General features: G+C 46.0%; 1 protein-coding gene across 1 annotated transcript in view; it reads left to right on the top strand.

The window, feature by feature from the left end:
• ITPKB (inositol-trisphosphate 3-kinase B) overlaps positions 1–26,718 on the top strand; it is a 109,265-nt gene that overhangs the window by 67,354 nt on the left and 15,193 nt on the right. The window contains exons 3-5 of the mRNA XM_054024411.1: positions 17,319–17,422; positions 18,105–18,314; positions 26,445–26,649. Coding sequence (XP_053880386.1) covers positions 17,319–17,422; positions 18,105–18,314; positions 26,445–26,649 — 519 coding nt within the window. The remainder of the gene's footprint in view (positions 1–17,318; positions 17,423–18,104; positions 18,315–26,444; positions 26,650–26,718) is intronic.

The following is a 26,718-nucleotide window of genomic DNA, read 5'->3' as shown; positions in this document are numbered from 1 at the left end:
AAACCTTGAAAAATACTGGTATCCCAAGGTGGTGTCCAATACCAGGTGACCTGGTCACATGTGCCTGTAGTGTCATAGCAGCCATGAGTCAGAGGCTGTTTGTAGCATCTTCAGGAGCCCTGCCTCCCTCCCCTCCTCCTCTCCCTTCTCCCCCCCCTCCCGGGGAGGGAGATAAGCGTCTTCTAAGGCCTATTGTTTTCTCCTAATGGCCCTTTAACCTGAATGGGCCCTTCCCAGCCACCCCTTTAGACTGAGTGCATTCTGCCTAGCAGATGTTCCCCATGTGTAAGCACATTTCTAATAGATACATAGACAATATTCCTAACTTCAGATACAGAACTGATACATGCATACAAGTAGGGTAATCATATTCAGTAAATCATAACCTTTTCAATGATATCTTACATGACCTATCTTGCATAAAATACATCATAGTTATGTCATAATCATATCATAATATCTTTATGATAGGTTATGCGGTGCAGTGTCACACCTATATCTGACCATTATTGTCTCTAAAGGATTTCTAGAAGGGTCTGCCTGACCTGTCAAATGGATGCTTTCTGCGAATCAATACAACATAGCAGACACTGGGCCAAACCTGAACATGGTGCCCGTTTGAGTCTTAGTCTCTGGCAGTCGTGAAGAAGCATTGATTTTTGTCAGTTGTCCAGGTTTCCTTTAAATGTCTCAGTGAAACGCTGCCCATTTCTGCAATCTGCCAATCAATTTAGATGTCACTGAGATACTTTCCTTTCTGAGAATAGAAGAGGAATCCAAGGAGCAAGCCAGGCTGACACAAAGTAGGCTGCTCATTCCTGCAGGAGTCCAGCAAGTCTGGGACCAAATTGTCCTCTGTATTGCGCAGTGGCCTTACTGTGGGAAGAGTGTACAGAGAATGTCTCTCTCTCTCTCTTCCCCCAACCCCCGCACTGTGCAGAGCAGGGCAAGAACGCAACCTAATGTTCAAGAAAACTAGGGGGAAGACTGGCTCCTGCCCTGTCATGAGACAAGAAGGTACCCATGGCAAGGCTCCAGACATGCATGCTACTCTTTTCCAGAGCAGAGTATGCTTGACAGTTTGTAGGTCTGCCCTGCACCAGCTAGATGGTTCTATTGCCAAATGAGGAGCTAATCCTGCTCTTCTACTCAGCTCCACTTACATGGCTATGTCAGGGCAGGATTAAACATCTATCTGCGAATACATCTGGAAAGTGACAAGTTATTCACCTATATTGGTGTTCAGTATTCAGTGAGGGGAGGCTTTTGCTTATTAAAAAAAATAGACTCTGAGCTTGGCACAATGTACATATCCTATTGATGGCCTCCAGCCAGGATGACCATTTGTCGCCTTGGCCTTTGTCCCCGTTCCATGGCCATACTCATCTCTCCCCTGTGCCCTGTTCTTATAAGACTACTATTATGAGTTACAAAATAACTGTTAAGCAGAGGCTCTGATTTACAGAAGCTACCATGGAAGTGGAGAGTTTTCACTCCACTTATCAAAGCATTTGCTGTTGCCATTCCAATGTGGGAGAAACAATCAAACTTTAAATAGCACTTTAAATCTTCAAAGTGCTATCCAAACATGAACTCATAACTCCAAATATAAACCAAAGAGCTAAGCTGACTTGAAGGGAATTGAGAGGTCAGGGCTATTCAGCATTACTTATTCATACGGTTCAGTCATGTCTGTGAAATTCATAATCCGCGACTCTTAAAAATGCATTTCTTACACTCCATGTGCTCAATGCATGTGGGCGAACACATGGCCTTGTGACTGAATTGCTTGTTCCAAGCAAATGGGATTAAGGTAAACCTGTGATTCACAGAGCAAATGCTGTAAAAATTCCCTTTTTTCCAAAAAAGTGTGAATCATTGAAAACGCTCATTCAGTATTTCTCATTCTGTTGGGGATTTATATTTATTTTATAGAATGAAATTTAGCTAAAGGCAAATAGTGTAATGGACTTGCCTGGTTAAATGGGGATGAACTGCACAAAATATCTTGAATGGAAATATATTTTTAAATCAAAATATTGTACTTCCATTTTGAGTTGTTGTGGGGTTCCTGAGTGCACTGTAACGACAGAAGTTCTCTTGTTGAGTATGCCTTCCGAATAGGGGTTCTAGAAGGCTTTTACTTTGGGGCTAATTCAGTAGGATTTGGAGCTTTTGCGCTCAATAGCGTGTAAGTAGCTTTAAAGCAAAGTTAAGTAATTTAATAACATTGTTAAAACTACCACCAAGCATAGGCAAAACAATACACCAGTATTTACAGACTTCTTGAATACTATTCACTATTTTATCATGCTAATCAACATGTTACAAATCAGTCAGCTCCTCCATTGGCCAACGTCATCTCTGCCTTTTACAGCGCCAGACTAAACAGACACATCTTGTATCATCATGCCTTAAAAGTTGCCCAAGGTAGGCCTGGGACTAGGAGTAAACTCCAAAGATGACGGCAATCCACCAAGAATGCCCTACCTTGGGGACTTCAGTTCCAGGGATGACTGCTGTAGTGATACACATGGGAAGAGTCTCCTACTACCTAAATTCCCAGCCACTTATGCCTTTATAGCTAGTAGGCAACATTTTGAACTGCATCCAGAAGTGAATATGCAGCCAGCACAGAACTCCAAGTCCAAGTATTAGTAGTTCATATTGGACTCGTCTGCCAACTGGCTATCTCATCTTCCATGGTACTGACCAAATATCTCTAAGGAATCTGTAAAGTAATAACAGTGTTTTGGGTTAAACAAACTAGCCCATTCAAACCCACCCACTACAAAATGAGAGAGACATACAAAATATTTAAGAGGTACTTCTGACTCTCTTATCATTGCATTTACTGTGAGCACTTGGACACTTTATGAGCACTGTATGCTTTCTCCTGGTCATGGCAGCAGTGTACAAATGTACAATACAAAGCAGCAACATTGAGCATTTCCCCACAGAGTTGACCACTTTGCTAGCTATCTCCCCTCCAAATGCATAGCTGTCTCTCGTATTCCAGGTAGGCTTCTTACCGTGAACCTGTTCTCTATTGGAATTGCCATCCACCTAGAAACTTTCTGGGTGGCTTTTTAAGAGCTGAATATCATGTGGCTTTCAAACTGAAGCCCTAGACTTTTTTGGGACTATTGAAATTGCATACCAGCTTGATGTTTGAGTTCAGCTGTTCTAGTCACAAATATGACTGGAGCTGAAATAAGCATTTCCCAGCAAGAAGGGATGAGTTCTGTTCTCAAAACTCCGATGGTAACCCACTGTAATTCCAGTTCAGAGTCTATACTAGCTGAGTGGCCAGGGGTTGAGTTACTGGTTGATTTGGGTGAGGCTGGGCGTGTGGGGGAGGCGGGGGGGGGGGGGAGAGTAAGAAGTGTTCTTGCAGGGCAGATAAAATGACAATGGAAAATGGTGAAATCAATATTGCTTCAGCACTTTCAGGCAGTTCTGTGGACCAGCGCTAGTCTCTGGCTCATGCTTTTTAATGTCAAGCTAGAAAGACTACAGCAGAGGCAATTGCTGAGCTGAAGTCAAACTTGGAGATGGAGAAACAGGAGATGTAGTGCACAATGCTGCTGTTGTAAAGAAATCAAACAAGTCTCTAGAGCCCTAATGCTGCTTCATCAAAGTCCATGGCATAGATTCCATTGGCATGAGTGGTGTTGGGTCAGGCCCCAGGAGAATGTGTTGCATTTGTCGAGTGTGCAAAACGGAGCTGTCTGAAGTGAATAGCTGCTCTATGCTTTGCTTACTATTCACGAGCACTTCACACCAATGGGCTGCAGGTCTCCTGGATTTTGGGGGGGATAGATGCTTGGAGTGTGCAGTTCTGACTGCCAGCAAGGGTATTTATGATTGATAGAGTTAAAATAGTTTAAAGCTTGCCATCCGCTGAGGGAGCAGGAAAACCATGTGACTTCAGTATGTGGATGGCCGCCTAAAATAACGAGTGGCTGTTCATGAACTACTCTGACTCTTGGGCTGAGAACTGCCCAGCCAAAGGAATTAGTGTATACTTAATGAATGACAAATACATTCACTGAAATCTGGATTGGTTCCCAAACAGAAATAGGCTAAACTTATCTAACTCTTTTGCAATTAATAATTCAACCAGCTTTACTGGAAGGCCAGTTATGACTAATCCATATTAGGAAGTTTTCAGCTGTTACTTAAAGTAAGGGCTCTCTTGGGAGGAAATATATAATAGAGATGTACTCATGGGAGGAAATATATAATAGAGACGTACTCATGTATCTGGAGCTCAGTAAATTCTGAGTTCTAATCCCAGTTTTACCCTCAACTTTCTGTAAAGCCCTAGGTAAATAACTTCTCTGCTTCTGTTTCTCCTCCTATGAAATGGGGAAGTATTGAGGCTTTATCACTACAGTGATAGCCAGCAGTGTGAAAAACCTATGATTGAGACTTATTGTCTTTAAAATTCAATCCTATCTAGCTCTTCCATGATGCTCTCCATCCACGGATGTCAAAGGGCACGTCTGCACGGCATTTGGAGCCCGCGGGAGTCAGCCTGTCAACCCCGGGCTGACCACCACGCTACCACTCTAATAATAGCTGTGTAGACAGCACGGCGAAGTTGCGGCTTGGCTGTGGTGCAGGCGCTGAAGCCAGCAGAGCGGGGTGGCCGCCCGAGCCCGAGCCCCAGCTTCAAAGTGCTGGTTGCACAGCTATTTTTAGAGCGCTAGCACAAGCTCTGCTAGTCCAAGTCTGTCAACCCAGGTTGGCCTGGAAGGCCCCTCCGAGGGGCTCCAAAATGCTATGTCGACATGCTCAAAGTGCTTTGTAAATGAGGTAAGTATCATTGTCCCCATTTTACAGCTAGGACGCTGAGGCTTGGACTGTAAACACACAGTCATTTACAGAAATGGGGAGGATAACGTATATACTCTGCCTGCTCCCTCAACTGCTATATCTCTTTCTAATCTATAGTAGACCAGAGAACTCATTCTCTCATGTCTGCATTTTTTTTCAGCCTGTTTTCTTCTCTCCTGCATGGGTGGCATGAAGAAGGAGTCTAGCTGCCTTGCATGCTGCCATCCCCCAATATGCTGGAATAGTTTTTCAGTGATCCAAACAGATGTTACTAGATTCCACAAATAGCATCAGGGCTACTGCAGCAGCCTTCATAGGTCCGCAGGAATAGCTAAGAAGGCAGAGCACTGTGCCGTGTTAGGGGTAAAGTTCTGGGAGGGTGGGCTCGTGGAGAGGCTGTTCCTTCTCCTCCAGCTGGAGATCACTCCCACTGAGGTTAAAGGGAGCGGCTTGTATCTTGTGTGACGCTGGCAGACCGGGTGCCAGCTCATGCCAAGGTCCCCATGTTGATGAATACTGACAATTACATAGCTGAAAATAGTCTGGTTCACCATACCCCTGTTAAAATAGATATTTCAATCATAAGATTGTGTGTGTAGACTCTGCTGAGTAGCTGTGAGTTGCTGCATTAATCTCACTTATAACACCAGTATCCCATATTGTAAGGTACTATTTGAGCATTTGCACTGTAAACCTTTGTAACGGTGTATATCCCCAGACAGGAGAGAGAGACATGAATTAGTGTGAAACGCTGGTCTCCAACAGGCCGTGTTATATCCTGCCTGGCCAGGAAGGACACCAGACTGAGTAGAGTTGAACAATGAAGAGGACAAAAGACTTTGTTCTTTAGCTCTCTTCCCCTCTCCCTTCCTCCCCCACATGAAGGCGAGTCTTGCAAGTGATTGCCCTTTGCCTGACACTTAGGGGTGGAGAGAACCTGTGATAGGCTCCAACAGAATTTCTGTTGGCCTCATGTGTTTGAGACAGTAAAAAAGTGTTAGAATCTTCTTATGTCAGAAGCATAAGAGGTTAAAGGGACCCTGCAAGGCACCTTTGCCACCATTGTCCATCCTTAAGGAGGTGTTAGCCTGAGTGTCTCTAGGTATCATGGGACCCACTACCCAATCCTTCTAGGAGTGGAAAGAAGTATATCCTGGTTGTGGTGGACACCAGCTACCCTGAATCCACAGCAGTAGCTAATATAGAAGCTGAAGCTATGGCTACTGAACCTAATCCCCATTTTTAGCAGGGAAACCTCATCCGACCGTGGAGTAAATTTCATGTCTGTAGTTTTCAAAAAGTTATGGGAGTTGTGTGGAGCGAGGCATATAAAGGCCACCACCTATCATCCAGAGACTAACAGTCTGGTAGAAAGAGTCAATGGGACATTGAAGTCTATGCTAAGGATGTATGTTACCTGGGAAGAGAGTGAGTGGAACATGTCACTCCCTTATTTATTATTTGCATACAGGAGTGTACCCCAAGAGTCTACAGGGTTTACCCCCTTTGACCTCCTTTATGGGAGACAAGTGAGGGGACACCTTGATTTTAATTAAGGGTCTAGGCAGCATAGTACGGAAGAGTCAGGACAGCCTGTAGGGGAGCATGTCACTTGTTTTGAAGAGAATGTAAGGGCTACGATGGACTTAGTGCATCAGCACCTTGAGTTGAGTCAGGTGTCTCGGAAAGCTTGGTCTGCCAGGCATGCTGGAGGAAGGTCTTTCAATATGTGTGACTTGGTGCTAGTGTTGATTTCAGTGATGAAAAACAAGATGCACGATTGTTGGGATGGATCTTTTGAGGTGATAGAGTGAATGAGGTCACTTAGGAGGTAATGAAACACCCTGGCGTGGGTGGGAGCTGTGCAGATAGTACATGTCAAATGGCTGAAAGCTTACCCTATCAGAGAGAGATGGTGGTGAATATGATTTGTTGTGCTGAGGAGGAAACATTTACTGCCCCTCTAATTGATTTGGTCAGGGAGAGTCCAGGGCAATCTCTTCCTTAGAGCATTTGGAAGGGTTTGACCCCAACCCAAAAGGAGGAAATGTTGGCCCTCCTAAAATAGCACAGGCAGATATTTTCCAACTGACCAGGTTTAACTAACAAAATAGTGCATTCCATTAAAACTAATGGGCCCCACCCTGCTCCTAGCAGAGCATACCATGCTAGAGGTGAAATGCAAAGACAAATTCAGGAGGAAATGGAGAGCATGCTAGACATGAGTGATCTCTAAATCAGAAAGCCCCTGGGCATCTCCTATTATGATGGTGCCTAAAAAGGATAAAACCATGAGATTTATAAAAAAAATTATAAGTCCTCTGGATTTAACTAATTTACACAGGCAAATTACCTTATATGCTGATGCACCGGAAAAATCAGCTTTCATAGAGGAATCTGGTTTATATGAGTTTAAGATTATGCCTTTTGGGTTAATTTATACAGGGGCTACCTTTCAGAGGTTTGTCAGTGAGGAGCTGCAGGGTTTAAAGACCTTTGCCAGGGCCTGTGTAGACAAATGACTCTTGGCAAGACCATCAGAACCATGCAGGAATTAAATTATAGAGGCTTAGAGAAGCCAACCTCACTGTCAGGGTGTTCGAGATAATGCAAAAAGCCAAGGTCATGCAAGATGGGGGCTATCTTTATTTAGGGCACTGTGTGGGCAGTGGGTTTGTTTGCCCTGACCCTTTAAATCAGAAGCCATTTGGAATTGGCCTGTCCCACAAACCAAGAAGCAGGTCTAATCCTTTATCAATCTGGCCAACTGTTGCCGAAGGTTTGTAAAGAGGTTTAGTGATGTTGTGGCCCCCATAACAGACCTTACAAAAAAGGGGAAGCCGGGCCTGTGAAAAGGGCTTTAGACAAAGCCTCTTTTATGTCCTTAAAGAGCCAGTTTTGGTCAGCCCTGATTTCAGCAAACCCTTTGTGCTGTGCACTGATGCTTCTAAGATTGGATTAGGTGCAGTGCTAATGCAGGATGGGGTGGGGAGAAGAGGCATCTCATTGCCTTGAGTAAAAAACTGACCCCCTCCCCCATTGAACAGAACTGTGCTGTCATCGAGTGGGGTGCTATGCCATAGTTTGGGCTATTACGCAACTTAAGCCTTCTCTGTATAATAGAAAATGTAAGGTTCTAACGGGCCACTCACGGCTAATATGGTTGCACTGAGCCAAAGGGACCAATTTGAGACTATTATGCTCGAGTCTAGTTCTACAGAAGTTTGACAGGGAGATCATCCATATCAAGGGAAAGGAAAATGTAGTGGCTGCTGCTTTGTCAAGGATAGGGGGACCCTGAGGTGTATTCAGGAGCATCGGTGACACCCCTTCCTATGTCATTTTTGTGTTGGGGTTGTGATGCTGGGAGACCAGGTGCCAGATCATCTCAAGATCTCCATGCCTCAGTTGAACACTGACAAATCCATAGATGAAATCAGTCTGGCTCACCTGTGTGTTAGCATTGTTCAAACAGATATTAGAATTATCAGACTATGTTTGGACTTCATTGAATACTTGTGAGTTGCTGCATTAATCTCACTTAGACAATCTGTATCCCAGATTGTAAGGCAGTAGCTGAGCATTTGCATTGTAAGCCTGTGTAACGGTGTAAATCACCAGACAGGAGGGAGACATTAGTTAATGTGGAAAGCTGGTCTCCAACAGATGGTGTGATGTCCTGCCTGACAAGGAAGGCCTATCGACATCAGATTGATTAGAGTGGAATATTTAGATGACAAAAGATTTGTTGTTTACTCTACCGCCACCGCCCCCACCTCCATGAAGCTGAGTCTTGCAAGTGAATTCCTCCCATCTGCTTAGTTTGCAGTTCAACGCAGAAGGGGGGAAGGGAATAAAAACACATAACAAGGAGGAGCTGTATCTTTATGCTGCTTGGACTCTGGGAGGCCAGGATTACTAGGCATAAGCAGAAGATCCCCAGTGTTTAGCCTGGGTTAGCTCTAAAGGACACCTAGAGCTTGCTTAGCATAGACATTTCTATTACATTGGATATTTAAGATTGTAACTCATTTGTGTATGTATGTTTACCTGCTTTATCCTTGTAAATAACTCTCTTCTTTCCCTTTCCTATTAATAAATCTGTATATAGTTCAGTAGGTTGGCTACAAGTGTCTTTGGTGTGAGATCTAAGGTGCAATTGACCTAGGGTAAGTGACTGGTCTTTTGGGACTGGAAGTAACCTAAATATTGCTGTGATTAGGGGTGTAAGTGACCATTTATCACAAAAGCAGACTCACCTGGGTGGCGAGACAGATCATAGTACCCAAGGAGACTGTCTGTGACTCCATTTTCAGGCTGTTATAGTGCCTGAGGAGTTTACACTTGATGATTGGTTGGAAAAATCTAAGTGTAGAACTCATAACCAATTTGGGGTTTGTGTCCTGGCTCTTAACAGGCTGCCCTGAGGTTGGTACTCAAGCTCATTGGCCCTGTAGGACAGCTTGACAGGGTGAACAAGCCCCCCTTGTTATGTAGAATTATACTGATTCTGAAAAAGCATAGCGTCTAACTTCACAGAAATAATACACACACTACCATATCCATGCAGTACCAAGTCTCTGTGTGTGATGATGGACTCTCCAGGAGATGTGGTGAGAGCAGATCTATCCTCGGTACTATACCATAGTATCTGATCACTTTGCAATCATTAATGTATTTGTCCCCACGTCACCCCTCTAAGGTAGTGGAGCTTATCATCTCCATGTTACAGAGGCGTAGAATGACTTACCCAAGGTCATACAGGGAGTCCATGGTGGAGCAGGGGCTTGAACCTGGGTTTCCAGAGTCCCAGGCTAATGCCCTAACCACTGACGATCCTTTGTGCAAAATCGGGCATTAGTCATAAGAGTATCTTTGCTTTGCATATACCATAGTGATGCGTGCAGTGTAAGAACCGGACGGGCATTTGCTTAGGACCAGATTTTGAATGAACTGCTGAGGTTGAATCCCGCAGATGCATGAATTAAATGCCTATTTGACTAGACAAAAAAAAAAAAACCCAGATCCAAAGCCTTTCCCTTTTGAGCTAGTGCTCTAACAAATAAACCCATCTCTAGCCAGTGCGTCCATACCAGCAAGAGACATGGGAAAGGGGGGGTTCCTAGGTGAGGGACAATGGGTATAATATGGAGTATCAACTGCTGAAGATCTCAAGGGCAGTTCATTGCCTTCTGTTTTCCAGTGAGGTGAGGGCGTGGGCCCTTTTTGTGGCTCTCACAATGGCAGGGGACAGCAAAGTTGCTGATTGGACCAACTGGATGTCCAATATGGAAGCCGATGGAAAGTAGGAATGGTCTGATGATGGAACCGGAGAAGTCATAAGATCACGGTCTCTCTTCTTTCCCCATGATTGGGAAGAAGGAATAGCAAATTCTCCACTCTAAAAGGAAGGAGCACAACTGAGCTCTGTTATAGATTCCTTCGGGAATGCCACCCTAGTGTCTTCTATTTAAAGTCTCTTTAGGTCAGCACTGTTTTGCTCCCTTGTGTGCCAGAACATTCCAGTGCTCTGAAGACAGGTTTACAAACTTGGTTGCAGAAATGAGCTATTCAGCCGGAAGCATCTGCCTGCCAGGGCTTGCATACAGGTTGTGCTGTTGCAATCTGCACATCAGCAGCTTATACAATGAATAAAGCTGTCCTTCTTATCGCTTCAGGAGGTACAAGGTTTTTCCTCATGTAGGGAAACAATCATCACTAGGGAAACCTTAACTACTTTTTAAAGACTGAAAGAAAACACATTCATTCTTTTAAACATGGAAAACTAAATGGCCTTTTTTCCCTTGGCTGCGTGTACCATGGCCTCAGAACAGGCTGACATACAGTGAACTCTGTGGGCAAACACTCTCTGCTTTTTTTAGTACTCTGATGAATGTTGTGCAAAATCTGCCCTTCTCTATTGTGAGACAAGGCAGAAGGTTCTGGAAGCAAATCACTAACCTTTAATCCTGAAATATGCTTCACTGAACCCTCCTCTCCCCGCTCCCCACATGCCCCAAAAGCACTCCCAAGTTCTACTGACAATCACTGAACTTCGTGTGACTTGTCACAATGCAACCAAGCAACCCCTGTGGCTGGAGTTCCCTTTTTGGTGGGGCTGATGGTTTCACTTTAAATCTAAGGGGCAGAGAGAATTGCTGCACTGCAGGTGTGCACTGATCCCGTAAGGGTATTTTGAACATTGCACACTGTGACTCCTAGCAAGCCTAAGGGGGGGGGGATTGCGCGTGAGGGGTGTGTGGGGGACAAAGTTCTTGGCAGGTTTTCCAGACACTGCAGTCTTTCAAGCATTGCACGAGAAGTGAATGGCTTGCAGTGGTCATTTTAAGGACATCATTAAATGCATGGGTGGTCATGGACAGTTTTTCAATAAATGCTGGGGATTGTTGACTGTTAACGTGCTGCACACAGGGACGTCGGACTGGAAGGGGCCTCCTGGGTTACTGAGTCCAGGCCTCTGCTCTGGCCGTCCATCCCACTGTATGTAATCATACGTTTGCCAAGCTCTGTCTAGGAGCTAGTTAGCTTGCTTGCCCAGCAACCGTAAATCTCAGTACCAGTTTCTTGCATGAATTTTAGAAGTTACTCAAGTTCACTCCCTCCTGCCGTGTCTACTTGTGAAAATGGAAACCTAGAGGGTAAACTGTCAAATCCTAAAGGGGGAGGGAGTGTCTGTAAGTGGAGTTAGGAACCTGGGTTCTATCCCTGCCTCTGTCCTTGACTCCCTTTATCCATTCACTCTTTCCAGTATGGATACAATATAATTAGGGCCTGACTTTTCAGAACAGCTGAGCATCGCAGCTCCCATGAAGTGAGTGGAAACAGTGGCAACTCAGCACTACTGCACTGGACTGTGGATCACAGCCTCCTGTAAAGACTGCCTCAGCTCTTCTTAACATCTCCCTCGGTCTGTTCTGACTTCAGACTCTTTCATGTTCTAACTGGAGTGACGTTGTTTTTAGGATATGGAATAATCACTGACTGAAAGTGCCCCTGGACTCTCATCCTCTTCCAAGCCTGAGGTCGACTTCAGTCTTGGCTAACATAATGTGCTCATATTAAATAACAATAAGGAAATAATTCAGTACAAGCCTGACTCAAGCAATTTGCAGGAACAATTGGCCCTATAAAACTGTTGGATGCCATAATTGCAGCTAATTAACCTGGTTGCCACACATCTCTGGCTCAATATGGAGTAAGGGGAATTCACTCACAAAGCAATCTATAAGGGAAATAATATCAATAAAACCCCTTCAAAATCTATACCAGGAAAGGGAGAGGGAAGGAGGGTCTCAGCAGGTGCAACTCCTTTGACCAGTCATGCTTCACCTGCTTGAAAGAGCCATCTGCCATAGGGCAAATATACAGCAAACCTCAATCTCATCAGTCACATTTTGTTTAATCTAATGAAACAAAATATTTCCTCTGAAATTCTGGGCTGGCACTGAGTTCTTGTCTGGTTTTTCCATACAAGCTCTGTCGACAGATAGGGGAAGCCCACAGCCTGTCTTAGCCTCCCGATAAGTAAGGTAAACACAGTAGATAAGACGGTGTTTTCTCTACCCTCCTCCTCCATATGCCAAAAGGGAGCACTAGAATTAAATGTCTGACCCTGAAAGGCATTGAGCTACCCCTCCTCCCCATCTAGGGCACTTAGCCGGACTGGCCCCAAACTAGCATCCAAAGATGCACAGATGAAAGCTAGTCAGTAGCTACTGCCTTATTGGGACTGAGGGAGATGTAGTGAACCTGCAGGTACTAAGAGTTCTTGCAGAAGTAAGTCTAGAGAGTCTACTTCTATAGATGTAATATTTAGCCTCACTGCCACATAAGTAAGTGTCGTAGCCTGCCCCATGGGGCTCTTCACTGAATATTTTTTCATCACTGCTGAATAGTTTAGCACAAAATAGCTAATCACTCTGCATTTGCTGCTGCTGTTAAAACAGATTAGACGCAGCGAGAACACACTACATTTATAACACCTTCCCTACCTGCCCCACTTATGCACTCTCTAGTGGTGCTGCAAAGTTATATTAAATTAACCCTTGCACCATTAACTGGAGAACTGGCTCTTCCGAACCTCACCTAAGGACAGCATACATGCAGCATGGCTGTGCATGTCATAGACCCTGATCATGCAAAGAACTTAAACATGTGCTTCATTTTAACCACGCGTAGTGCCATTGACTTCAGTGCATACAAGCCTTCCTGAAATGGTCAGGCACATGCATAACTTCATCAAAACCACCATCTTGTGTACCAACTGACACTTCACTGCTCTATAACACCACATGACTCTTCAAATAGGCTGGTTCCCAGTGTTCTAAAGAATAATTTACTCTGAATATCTGTCAACCACCTGCAAGTAACACTCTCCTAGTAACTACGTATGCAGTCTGACCTACACAGGTAACTGTAGGCTTGATCTTATACCTAGCTCGGAATAGCTTCTTGAAGTACAAACATTTACGTTAAAGCTTGGAGGGGATGCTCTCTATGGAACACCTCACCAAAGGGCCTGTTTAAAAAACGTTGTTGCCTGGACTGCTGTGTTCCTATTCGCAGGTGTCAGCAGGAGTGTGTATGTGCATGTGTGTGTGTGGGGGGAAATGCTTGGGCACCCCAAGGGCCTGGAGCCCCCCTTGTGTCAGGAAGTGTTTTGGATGAGGGCGCTGTGTACCTAGGCAGACAAGCCTGGAGCCATGTGGGAGATGTGAATAGGGAAGGGGAAAGCTGTGGGGTGAAGAGTGGGCTGGGAGAGTGACTCCCGTGAGGGGGAAGGTTTGTGGATTCTGGGGCCACAGAAAGGTTTGTGGTCACGATGAAACTTGACAGAGTAAAATAATCCCTGGTCTCCTCCAGGAGATGTTAGATCTCATTTTACAGTGGACAGAAATGTCAGGCAGCTCCCCAGTTCAGTAGGGCAATTGTCCCTGGCAAAAATTCTTGCTTGTTAATCACTACAGTAATAGAGAAACCAAACACTTGTTTTTCACCCAACCAATAAAATTCTAGCCAGCAAAACAAGCTGCTCTGGCATTGTGGGCTGGGAATAATACACTGTAGGCCTTGGGCTGATGGCACAAGAGATCTCTATTGGTGAAGCAAACTTTTCCTTGTAAAGCTGGGAAGTGCTTATTTCAGGCCAAATGTAAAATAAAGATGGCTCCCAAAGGAATTGCAAGGGCAGAGACCAAGCACACCCTGTCTTCTGTACTGGGAGAGCTCAAGTGAATTTATGCCTCTGAGAAACCGATAGAAATGGCTACTGAGGAGTGGGGTGGACTGTGACATTGGGTAGGTCACATGGTATTTGATAGGCTGAGCCTATAATAGGCTGCTTATTCCCACACACCAGAGCCAACTTGAAACGCTGCAAATCATGGCCTGAAATTTCCCAAATATCCCCATAGAAAACTCTAGCAAGTCATAGGCACACAAGTATACTCCTGTTCACCAAGGTCATTTGAATTCAACTGGAGCTGACTTCTGCAGTTTGAGACAAACACTGCCGCTCTACTCAAAATCCTCTGCACAGCTGCTCCAAGTAAACATCTCCTCCCCTGAAATACAAGGCCACTCAGTAACACTTCAGGTTCTTCCCCTATCGTCGCACCTCCTTGGTTGGATGAAGGTCTGACTGCTTGGCAGGGCTTGAGGTACTGTTTAGTATGTGCAAGCCTGCTGGAAAAGCAGTAACTCTGAAAATGGGGTTGTGCATTTAAGTGTGGCTTGCAAACACCTGTCCTAGATCTGGATCAGAACCATTTCCTGGGGGTGTAAAGTAGTGGGAATGTGCTGTGCTTGTGGACATGCTGAGGACAGGCAACACTGGACCCTGGTTCAGCTGGTCATTAGATCCCTATCTTGCTTAACTGACTAGAAAGTGCACTCTGTCGGTTCAGTGCCCGCTAGTTAGCACACCAGGTTAAAGAGTTGCCAGGGGCAGGGGATTAGCCCATCCCAGAGGTGTGAGAACTCTATTTTCTTTGCCAATAAGGCTTTGGGGTCTGGTGTAGGAGAAGAAAGACAGAATTGACAGAGCAGGACTTATCTGGATATCTCTCAAAGCCTCTGCTGGGGAAGGCATTGAGATGGCCACCACTACTCCGGGAGTCACTTGGCATCATTTAGCTCATGCTTTGAAATACATCAAGGCTTTTGCTATAAACCTCTAACCACCGAAAAACAAAATCTTGGCTCAAGAACAGTTGTTGCCTTGGCTTGTATCCTGGGACTGAGTGACTTATGCTTCTGCATTGGTGGGAGGATTCCCCCTTTTATTTTAGACAAGTTGGGTCGCATTGATCTGAAGCCTAACTCCCTTGCGGACTGGAGTCCTTTTTAAAATAAATAAATAAATCAATTAATCAGTGACAGTCAGAACTCAATGTTACTATTTTGAAAACAAAAGGAGGGGGAAAGCCCCTGTGCACTCTGCCAAGAGAGAACAAAGAACAGCCAAAGCACACAACTTCTGGCATTTTACTTGGAAAGAAAGCGTTCATCCACATGTCAGGTAGGGAGCTGCCTTCTGCATTCTTGATCCAACCTGGCAAAGTTGCAGCTTGAATAAATAAATCCTGAACAGCAAAGTGCAAGAGAGACAGAGGCCCCGGGTGATCTTAACATTTTGGAAGCTTTCTTGACAAACATTTGGTCTATAAACAAGCCCAGGACCAGACTGACACCCCTGATTCCCCAATAACTACCTGGAAGGGTGAGTGGCCAATCCATGCACTCTGGTGGGAGAGATCGTATGTCCAGATCCTCCCTGTCCCCTCCCTCCATTGTGCATCCCATGCAAGAGCCTGACACCCCGTGGAGTGCAGGGACTGCTCTCTCACTGTCTCCCACAAAGATACCTAGCCCTACCTCACCCTTACTCCCTTTGGAAGGTCAGTCTGAAATCTGGTGCAGCCTGTTCTCTCTTGCATATGACTACCCCAGGAGGCAAAACAGCTTCACACTTCCCCTTACTTGGGTCCATGCTTAAATGGCATAATCTAGTGCATGCTTCTTGTGGTTTAATGTTAAAACTTCTAATGCCACATGGCCCTGCACTCTATAAAATCACACCAAGATAGTAGGAGAACCTGCTGTCTGAAAACTGAGTTCAGAGCTTCAGATAAGTGGCCACCCCACATCTGTGTTTCTCTGTTGCTAAGACTTCATACAGCTGCTCTTAGCAACCTTGATGAGTGCAGTGGCCCCAAACTCATACAATTGTGACTTTCAGCGGGATGGTTTAGGAAATTAAAAACTTTGATCTGTTTTCTGCACCCGGATCAATTCCGTCTTCCTAAATGCATTGGCTACAATATTAGCTGCCTGACTCTGGCCTGTGACTTCACCCCAAGTAAATGCCCTAAGGACTGGGAATGTTGGATCACTCATTCACCCTTTGCAGATGGATAGGGAATGAAGCTTGGTTCTCCAGACTGTATGGAATGAGGTAGCTGCTCTCCTACGTGCATTTTTAAGGTTGAGCAAATGAAGGTACCTTTAATGTGCACTTCCAAGCTGAACTCAATTGCTCTCGAGTCGCCAGGACAAAAGCACTGGTTGTCTCATCTTGTGCAATTAGGCATTTTTCCGTTGTTGTTGTTGTATATAGCCTGCACGGATTGTTTGCACAGCCTTCTGGTGTTGAGATAAGAAATATCTCTGCCTCTTACTAGCTGTGTGTTCCATCAGAACAATCTAGGGAAAACAACTTTCTTCAGGAAAGACTGCGTCTTTGAAAGAGGCTTTCCTATGTTTGAGTACAACCCCGCTTGGTACACACAAGTATTTATACTAATAAATCTATCTAACAACAAATACCGTATGTCAGAAGCGAACTGTTCTCTCAAATGTGCTGACTCTCTGGGTTTGGCTCGTCAATCAGACACTCACGGACTCAATACTTAATGACCAAAGCAGCTGTCTTCCAGTGGGAACAAAAATAGGCTTCTTGCTTGTGGATCTGAAGTGGAGTTTTGCCAGCCTGACAAATGCTGGCATACCTGTAAAATCTTACTACAACTTCTAGAATTCTAACTCACGAGCTGTCCAGGGTGGACCCCAGAAATGAGCTGACAGCCTGTCCTCGGATAGCAGGTGACTCTGCTGTATATAATGCAGCTGGGTGCTCTCCTGAGCCAATGGGCCTGATTCTGATCTTGCTTTCACCAGTGTAAAACTGAAATTCCATTCACTTCAATGGAGTCACTCTTGATTTATGCCAATGTGAATTGATAATTGAGATCCAATGACTTATTTGCTCCTAGCCCAGTCTGGCACAGGGGCAGAAGAGAAAGGGGAGAAGCAGTGTTCCCTGTGCTCCTTTCTCTTTCACCCTTCAGTGTTGGCCTTCTTTTCCCCGATCCCCAAAATCCACAAACTTGCTCTCTAAGCCAGCTTTATGAACAGCAAAAAATTGACCCACTATATGCCTTTCTCTGTTTCCTTAGAGCAAGTCATGGCGGAAGATCAAAAATATGGTGCAGTGGTCTCCCTTTGTTATGTCCTTCAAGAAAAAGTATCCTTGGATTCAACTAGCAGGGCATGCAGGTAGGTTGAGCTGTGGAAGGTTGAGCTGTGCCATGTCATCAAGGGAACCCTCCAGGGTGTGAGACTAATGAAATGTTGGGAAGTCTCCTGATTGTTCAGTTAATCAGCTGTGTTGGCCTCAATTGTCTCTGTGACGCTCATTAAGTGCTCACCTTGAATCTGTCTCTGGGGAAGCAGGGGCTCGAGGGAGGGTCTGATCTAAATGCTAGATTGCATAGTGTGGAGATTAAGGAGATCCCAGTGTGGCATGCTTGTAAAGTGTAGTGCTGTCACTGCTGCCAGATGCTGTAGTTACTCCTGTCACTCAAGCAGTAGAGGTTTGTGCTCGGCTGATGAAGGTTCCAAGTTCAAACCCTGCCACTTAGCAATGTGCGGGGGTGTTACTCTCCTTCATCAGTCCCTGGAAGCTACCATGCTTATAGGCAGTGGTTCGGGGGGCAGGGAAAGAGTGATAGAGGTCCCCCCCAAATGAGTAGTACATATAGCTTTGACTCTGACTTAAGGTCTGTCATGTCAGATCCTGTTAACCTTTGACACTATGTAACACTCAATAGCAGTTCAGTATACCTTGATTGTTCTGGGTGGGGATGTCAGCAGGGGCAGGAGGCTTCATGTCTATCTGCCTGCTCTCCTCTGCGAAGGGTCTGCACCCGTAAGCACTGTGTTGCCTTTTGTCTCTCAGGTAGCTTCAAGGCTGCAGCCAATGGCAGGATACTCAAGAAGCACTGTGAATCTGAGCAGCGCTGCTTGGACCGCTTGATGAACGACGTCCTTAAGCCCTTTGTTCCTGCCTACCATGGGGATGTGGTGAAGGATGGGGAGCGGTACAATCAGATGGAAGACCTGCTGGCTGAATTTGACTCCCCCTGCGTTATGGACTGCAAGATGGGAGTCAGGTTAGTGCTGCTAGGTGCATTTGCTTGTAACTGAGCAGAAAGGAGCAGCCTGAATTCAAGAATCCAAATCCAGAGCTTAAAGCAACATAATACCCGGGTAAACAATATCCAGAGCAAACTAGCTACTCTGACAGGCTCACCTGGCCATGGATGACTATTGCCCAGGGCTTTAGAGAGAGAAGCCAAGCAGGTGGGGGTGGGAGACACAAGAGGAAACCTGGGCTGGTAAATGGTGGAACAGACTCCTGCAGTCACATGTTGGTGACTCTGTGGTGTACTGTGAAAGTGGATTGCTTGGTGTTGCATCAGTCTGCACTAGTAGCCCATTGCTGTTCCGGGGGCCTGGGGATGGCAGCTTTTCAGACAGTACCTTGCCCTGCTCTCTCAACCACAAGGTCACTGATCTAAGTGGGGGGACATGCATTTCAGGAGTTGAATAGGGGTCAGAATAGAAATCCTCGAATGAAGCAGCTTTAAAAAGAAGTGAGACACAGAGAGAGACCCTGCTTGGGAGCTCCCACCACAAGTTTGCCTTACGTCCAGGCAGGGGTAGCATTTCTTAGACATCACACACCTAGACTAAAACACGAACAGTGCTGTCGCACACCCATCTCTGGCACTGTGAAGAGCACCCTGAAGAGCACCAGGGAGTTGCACCCCTCTCTGAAGGAAGAACAGCATTTACCACCTAATGTTTTACACTATCAAAGTACATTCTAGCGTGCTGGGACAAGGTCTATCCGGACCGCTAATGTTCTGGGAGATGCCCCAAGGAAATCATCAGGGCATATGTGTATTCTATGTGGGGTTCTAGCCCATTCAAGCTACAGCGAAGGCCTTGGTGCTAGCTGTCAGCCTTCTTGTATCTCTGCCTCACACGCTCCACTTCAGATCTGAGTTCAAACAGCTTTTTATCCTTCCCCTTACTTCTTACTAGCTCTTGCATGCTCTTTGTGATACAGTGTATAATATTCTACTCTGTCCTTCATCAGTGAATCCTGAAGCCTTTCACAAAGGGTGAGCATATGTATCCTAGTCTTCCTTGGAACCCATCTACGAACTATTAAAATTCAATCCTGCAAACGCTTAGCTATGCAGACCTTAACCATGGAACTAGTCCTGTTGACTTCAATGGGATTATTTGAGCAAGTAAGGATTACACATAGGCAAGCATTGCAGGATCAGGTTCTTAAGTTTTTATGTCGAAACCCAAAGCCAGTATGCAGATTCAGGCCAGATATAAACCACTAGCCAGCTTGGGTTTTAGATCCCTGTAAAGGACAGACTTAAAGCTTAGATGTGGTAGAGACGCTTATGCTTTCTGGAAAAGCTGACAGCTCTTGTGGGAAGAGAGGAATTTCTTTTTTTCCTTCTTCTTCTTCCCCTTTTGAACTCCTGATGTGAAACATGAACTGGCATGTTAGACTGTCAGACACAAAACCCATACTCCCGCTCCGGAGGGGGAGGAATGCAGGTAATGGAATGCTGGCAGTCTCCAAACTAGCAGCATCCCCTCCCCTCCCCCCCGCTCCCCTTGGGCATGGGTTGAAGTGTAACTTGGAGGAAATGGGGACTGGGTCTGTCCCCTGGGGTGACAATTAAATCTTGTTCACAAGCCCCCACAAGAAAACCCACTGTCCTAGTAAATTTGCCCATGTGCTTTTCTTTGTATATCTGAAAGGAGGCAGACTGTTCTGCTGCACTGTTTTGGTTGGCCTCTGCTTCACAGAAGGGGAATGAAGTTCAAGTTACTGCATGAACAAGTAGAAAAATATTCTGAGCAGGGTTAACCAATGCTTTGCCCAAAAGAGCACATCCTCGTCAAGGAGGTTACGGAAGATCTTTTCCTTAAAATTTGCTTGCACCGGCAGTGACCTGTAGGCCCGGTCTGTGTTGGTGTCATTGACAAGCTGGGAGGCTACAGCAGTGCAGGAAGTTGTGAAAGGGGCTGTATATCCCTTTGCCACACTGTTATCAGTGCGTGGAATTAGGCAAAATCATCTGCATGTGATTGCCGAGTAGGTAGCTAGAGCTTGACTTTCAGGGGAGATCTGCAATGCAGTGGAGTCAAAACAGCGTTTGTGTTAAAATAGACATAATGGTGCAAAAAGGTGCACACTAAAGCTTACCAATGGAGACTCAATGAGGAAAGCAAATTGCATTTTCAACTCCTAACGCCTCCAGGGCAGGATCTCGACAGTGGCTAGGCAGCTGGGGTGCTGTGACTGCTGTTCACCAGACCTGGCTTGCTGACTGTGGCCTCCACATGCTAGCATAATAAAGAAAGAAACTGTCTACTTCCAGCTGTGTACAGCTCCTAACACATAGCTGCTCAGGGTCCCTAGGTGTTACCACAATACAAAATGAGGCTTATACCCATAATTGCAGCTACATGAAGTTTATAATGTTCAGTGACTAGCAGAGGATTTAGGAATCTAGAGAGCAAGGGTCCAAGCCAAAGGATTGAGAAGTATACTCTGGCTTGTCAGAAATGGGATTTTGATTCAGGCTTATCTCCTCAAATATGTTACACCCCAGAAGGTTAAAGTGTTCCTCTAAGCTGACTTGTTGGCTATTCCCAGCCAAGCAGGAGCTGTGGGTTTTCCCATTCTGGCAATGCTGTGAAGATAGTGTACTTCATACAGTGTTGTGGGTACAGGCAGAGAGTGCTTGTTTACGCCTTGCCACCCTTCTTCTTTCCAAGCGGAAAGCAATACTGCCTTGCTTTGGAAGGCAGCGGCCTCCTCCAGTTACCTTCAGCCTAAAATCAGATTCGTAGGGGCACAGATGATGGATAAAGCCTAGGGGAGTCTGAGAGGGAGAGGGAAGGGTATTCACAAATGAAGAGACTCTGGACTCCTCACTACGCTCAGAGGGTGAGTATTTCAGTCAGACCACACTGCCCACTCCCTCCCCCCACCCAAAAGTTACATGCTAACTCAGGGGTCGGCAACCTTTCATAAGTGTTGCCGAGTCTTCATTTATTCACTCTAATTTAAGGTTTCGCGTGCCGGTAATACATTTTAACATTTTTAGAAGGTCTCTTTCTATAAGTCCATAATATATAACTAAATTATTGTTGTATGTAAAGTAAATAAGGTTTTTAAAATGTTTAAGAAGCTTCATTTAAAAGTAAATTAAAATGCAGAGCGCCCCGGACCGGTGGCCAGGGCCCGGGCAGTGTGAGTGCCACTGAAAATCAGCTCATGTGCCACCTTCGGCATGCGTGCCATAGGTTGCCTACCTCTGTGCTAACTGAAGCCACAGCCCTTCGCCACTTTGTTTCAGGTGAGGTTTTAAAAGAGAGGAGGCTCTGGTAATGTCCTGCCATGTGATCAGATGCCTTGGTTTCTGAAACAGATATAAGCTGGCCTAGCAAGGTCCCATGAGAAATACGCATAACCCCATCCACGTATTCTCTCTAGCACATGCCCCCTTGCGTTCTACTTGAGATGTGGAAGTAAAGCGCCGTTGAGCACCACTGCCTGGGCATAGGCAAAACAGAAAGAAAGCATGGCCCATCTGCAGAGAGCTAGTCCTTAGCTACCTAAGAGAATAGCTTTGTTGTAACTGGTCTCTGGATGTGAAGTGTTAAAGAGTGAAGGGATACAGCAGGGTTATTTGCTGCATTGTGTCTTGCTGGGGTATCCAATCTGCCATACCAAAGTACTTGGACTCTGACAGGATCCCAGTACAAAACAGGATTGAACTGAGACAGTAGCTGGCAGAGAGACTTCCAAAAACTATGCTATAGGGCAGAGGTGGGCAAACTACGGCCCACGGGCTGCATCTGGCCCGCCAGCTGTTTTAATCCGGCCCTTGAGCTCCTGCTGGAGCTGGGGCTTGCCTAGCTCCGGAGCTCCAGCCAGGGAGCAGGGTCGGGGGCCACTCCACGCAGCTCCTGGAAGCAGCAGCATGACCCCCCTCTGACTCCTACACATAGGGGCAGCCAGGGGGATCTGCTCCACATGCTGCCCCTGCCCCACGCACTGCCTCCGCAGCTCCCATTGGCTGTGAAGTGCGGCCAATGGGAGCTGCAGGGGCAGCACCTGCGGATGGGGCAGCACGCAGCAGAGCTGCCTGGCTGCACCTCCGTGTAGGAGCCAGAGGGGGGACATGCCACTGCTTTCGGGAGCTGCTTTCGGTAAGCACTGCCCGGAGCCTGCACCTCTGAGCCATCCAGCCCCCTGCCCCAGCCCTGATCCCCCTCCTGCCCTCCGAACCCCTCGGTCCCAGCCCGGAGCACCCTCCTGCACTCCAAACCTGTCATCCCCAGCCTCACCCCAGAGCCTGCACCCCCAGTTGGAGTCCTCCCCCCACCCCAGCCCAGAGCCCCCTCCTGCACCCTACACTCCTCATTTCTGGCCCCACCCTGGAGCCTGCACCCCCAGGCAGAGCCCTCACCCCATTCCGCACCCCAACCCCAATTATGTGAGCATTCATGGCCCACCATACAATTTCTATGCCCAGATGTGGCCCATGGGCCAAAAAGTTTGCCCACCCCTGCTATAGGGAGTGGAATTTCAGTAGGTGATACTTTTTCTCAGTCAGTGTCAAAACAATTTCCTACCATTGTGTTAGGTGGCCCTGTTCTGCTATTCTGAAGATGTAAAATCAAGGTTTTGATCCCTTGTAGCTATTAAAGATGTGGTGCGACTTTATGAATAACCTCTGTGTCCTGGCCAGATTCACATTGTGGTAATTACATTCTGCCTTCCTGAATTCCCACTGCATTTCAACTGGGTGGCTTTCCACCTGCTCTCCTAAACTATTCAATGGCTGCCCCAGAGCTAGCTGCATTTTCACAGGTAGGTTAAATGATTCTTTTAGACTCTTTACTACTTCAAGTGGGCTTTGAGGATTATAGCTTGTGAAATACTGATTCATATGTATTTCTAGAGTGAAACTTACCACTGGGGGCAAGGCCTGTGGGGAAGGATGGGGGATCCATGAGTTGGAAGATTAAGGCCTGATATCATGAACAAGTCCTCTGTTTGGGAAGCAGCAAATGGTGAAGGTTATTGAATGTCTGCTACCGGAGGAAGGGATAGAATTTGATTTTTATGTATTTATAATTTTGATGGATAATATCACCAATATGTAGTTGTAAGCATTTTTTCTATTGTTAGCTATTTACATTTTCACAGAGGTGTGAAATGCTGGGGCTGGGGGTACAATGGGAGGGCAACAATGGAGGTTTCAGAAATAATTATTTAATGGTAATAGACATTGAGATACAGAAAGTTCAACCTTCATAACCATTAAAACACAAATTGTCAACATCACACGGCAAAATATGTAAAGTAAATATCCTTAAATCAAACTTTAGTAAGTTCTCAAGCGGCATTTTTCTTACTTGGCCGAGCTGTAAATTTTGATGATCATCGATGGAAAGGTTTTTTTTTGTCAGTTTGTGTGTGTGTGTGTGTGTGTGTGCGTGTGCGCGCGCACACCGTGAAATCGACGTTTGCCGATAAAAATCAAATCCTTCCGAGCCTACCTCTAGAGCACAAATCAGTGCTGTGAACTGTGACAACAGGGCCGTGGTAAAGAGCAGTGGAGACACCAAACCCTGCACAGAGTTTATTTCTTAGCAGATCTTGTTAGTTCAACAGATGGTGGCAACAGTGTTAGTTCTGAGAGGGACTTATCCGAAGGCAGGCCATAGCTGTTGCTTGTGAGTGAGCAGATGCTATCTCAGCATTTCCACGCTGTCCTAGAGGAGCCTGCCCTTTCCCCACCCGCGGGTTTCTCTAGGAAGTGGCAGCTTACATCTGTCTGGAGGCTGACTGAAAACAACTGTAAGACTTCATTGCCAATCCCCCTGATTTATCACAGTTATCACTGTGAGAGACTGGCCCAAATCCACAGCAAGGGTAATAAACACTCGGTATGTCTGTTCAGAGAACAGGATTTCAGATAAATGGGACCCAGAACAATAAAATCTATGGAAAAGGACATATATCTCCAATGGAGGAACACGCACTCCAGCCCCTCCCAGTTGTCTCATTGTTTTCCATCATGAATCGTACAGACCTGTTCAAAGTTACACCTCTTCACTCTGCTCTGTATTTTACAGGAGTGGGAACAAGGTTTTGCCTCCTTGATAGTCCAACTGAAACAGACTAACGCCAGACGAACTAAGCTATCTCAAAACAGCTTTGTGTGAAAACATCCTGTTTAATACCCTGTTTGCTGCAGCACACCGTGGTATGCGGTGAGGGGGCAGGGTCATGTACCAAAAAGCACAAGACAGACTTCAACAAAAGTCAGAGCATGTCAGCTGATTATCAAAGGGAACATCAGATGCTGTTAACAGTCAAGTGTTGGGATGTAGCAACTTCTCTCTCGCTCTTTTTGAATTGTGCCAGTTTCCATGGTACATGGTCAGTTGACAGAGCACATTTTGAAAGCTTCATTTAGCTTGGGAGAATAACTACTTGTTTAGGTTTGCTCAGCATTCCAAACTAGTTATCCAAGACAAACGTTGAGTAATCTGCTCCTAACTTATTCCAGAGGAGAAGGGTTGAGTGAGAGAGAAAACCTCCCCCCTCTTATTGATGACACTGATTTGGTGCATGTTAAGGATCTGAGGCTTGAGTGGAAGTTAGGTAGGGCCTTGAAGGTGATTGCAAAAACCTGCTGCAGTTGTGCAGTGGCCCCAGATCAGTGGTTGTGGAAAATGATCCCACTGACTGTGTTTCTGTATGGGCTGGAGGGGATGTTGTGAGGGGCCACAGAAGAGGTTACAGTAACTGGAGTGGTGAGGGCCCAGACAGTTTTAGCTGAAGGCTGATCTTTGGAATGAGGGAGAGGAAGACGTGGCAGGACTTGGACATTGCACTGTGCAGGAGAGGTGCTTACTACCTCGCAGAACAGGTCCGTTGGTGGAGAAAAACTGCAACTCTTAAATACCACATCAGCGGCATCCTAAGTTTATCCAGTATTTGTCCAGGACCGAACTTGGTCATCTGTTTCGCTGATATCTTTGACTTGCTTCAGCAAATCCCCATAGAGTCACCTCTCATTATGTCAACTCTACCAATTGATCAGAAGATGACACCATCTAATGTCCCAGAGTCCTGTTAGATATTTAGCAGTAAGAGGAGGGTAGCTGTGTTGGAACAGATCTGACAGAGGTGTTACCGGCCTGCCTGGGTCTTCAGAGCCCACTCACACCTGTCAGGAGGGAACTGTGGGACCCCAAGGATAGGCAGAGTGGGGGAACTAATCTGATTTTAGCCATATTAATTTTGAATCCTGAGTAACTTTAGACTGTCTGAAGTATTTGCACCAGGGTGGAAACTTGGGGTACTAAACTGTGCAGGATCAGTTAAACAAGTCTTTATGTAGGTTAATGTCTTCACATTTCTCTATAGGCAGTGACTCCCTGGATATCTTCTGTTATCCCCGGTACATGCTTTCTGGGGTAAGGACCGTTGCTAACTATGCAGTGCCTGACACAGCAGGGCTCTGATTCTGACTGTAGCCTCCAGGCACTACTGCAGTACAAGTGTCTTGTGTTTCTCTTGGCCCCCTCCGCAAATGGCAGAGCGGCTCCTACTGAGCCAGCCCTTGGAACATGTTATAAATTGGACCATTTTGGGGTTGCGCCTGAATTGTAATGTCTGTCTGTGGTCTGAGCTCTGAATGATGGCAGGTGGGCTGGAAATAAAAAAGCTTTTCTGTGCATGCTGCATTTGCCTTCTGTATCTCCTTTCTTGGTGTAACTGAAGGGAGCTGATGGACTTTTCCTGTACCTCGTCTCAGGTTGCTAATGTAGAGTTTTTATTTGTGACACCTGTTCATGGGTTATGTGGCCTGAGGCCTGTATACATATTTATTGCAACCCCAGGTGCTGGGGGTTCTTGTTCTTTGGAAATTGCCCATACGACACTGCCTCTTTAGGTCCTAGTCCTGTGAGGACTTTGAGTGCCCTCACTTCCAAGTGAAGTCAATGGGAATTGAAGGCACTTGGACTTCCTGTTGCAGACTATATTGGGGGATCAGTCCCTTAGTAAGGAGGGCCATCCTTCCTCAGTGCTATTAACATGTTCAGACAGTGACCACAATACATTGGAACCGTACCGCACTCATCAACTGCTAATAATCTTTCCGCCTCCTTTGCAGAACGTATTTGGAGGAAGAGCTAACAAAGGCCAGAAAGAAGCCAAGCCTGCGGAAGGACATGTATCAGAAGATGATTGAAGTAGATCCCAGTGCCCCGACCGAGGAGGAGAATGACCTGCATGCAGTAACCAAGCCCCGATACATGCAGTGGAGGGAGACCATTAGTTCTACAGCAACCCTGGGATTCAGAATCGAGGGGATAAAGGTGAGGCTGCTTGACCCATCTCCGTGTCATAACACTGGTCACTGGCAGGGTTCATGGGAAAACTTGCCT

Source organism: Malaclemys terrapin, chromosome 3 (assembly GCF_027887155.1).
Source record: "Malaclemys terrapin pileata isolate rMalTer1 chromosome 3, rMalTer1.hap1, whole genome shotgun sequence".
Taxonomy (NCBI): Eukaryota; Metazoa; Chordata; order Testudines; family Emydidae; genus Malaclemys; species Malaclemys terrapin.
This window is presented reverse-complemented; position numbering and strand designations above follow the sequence as displayed.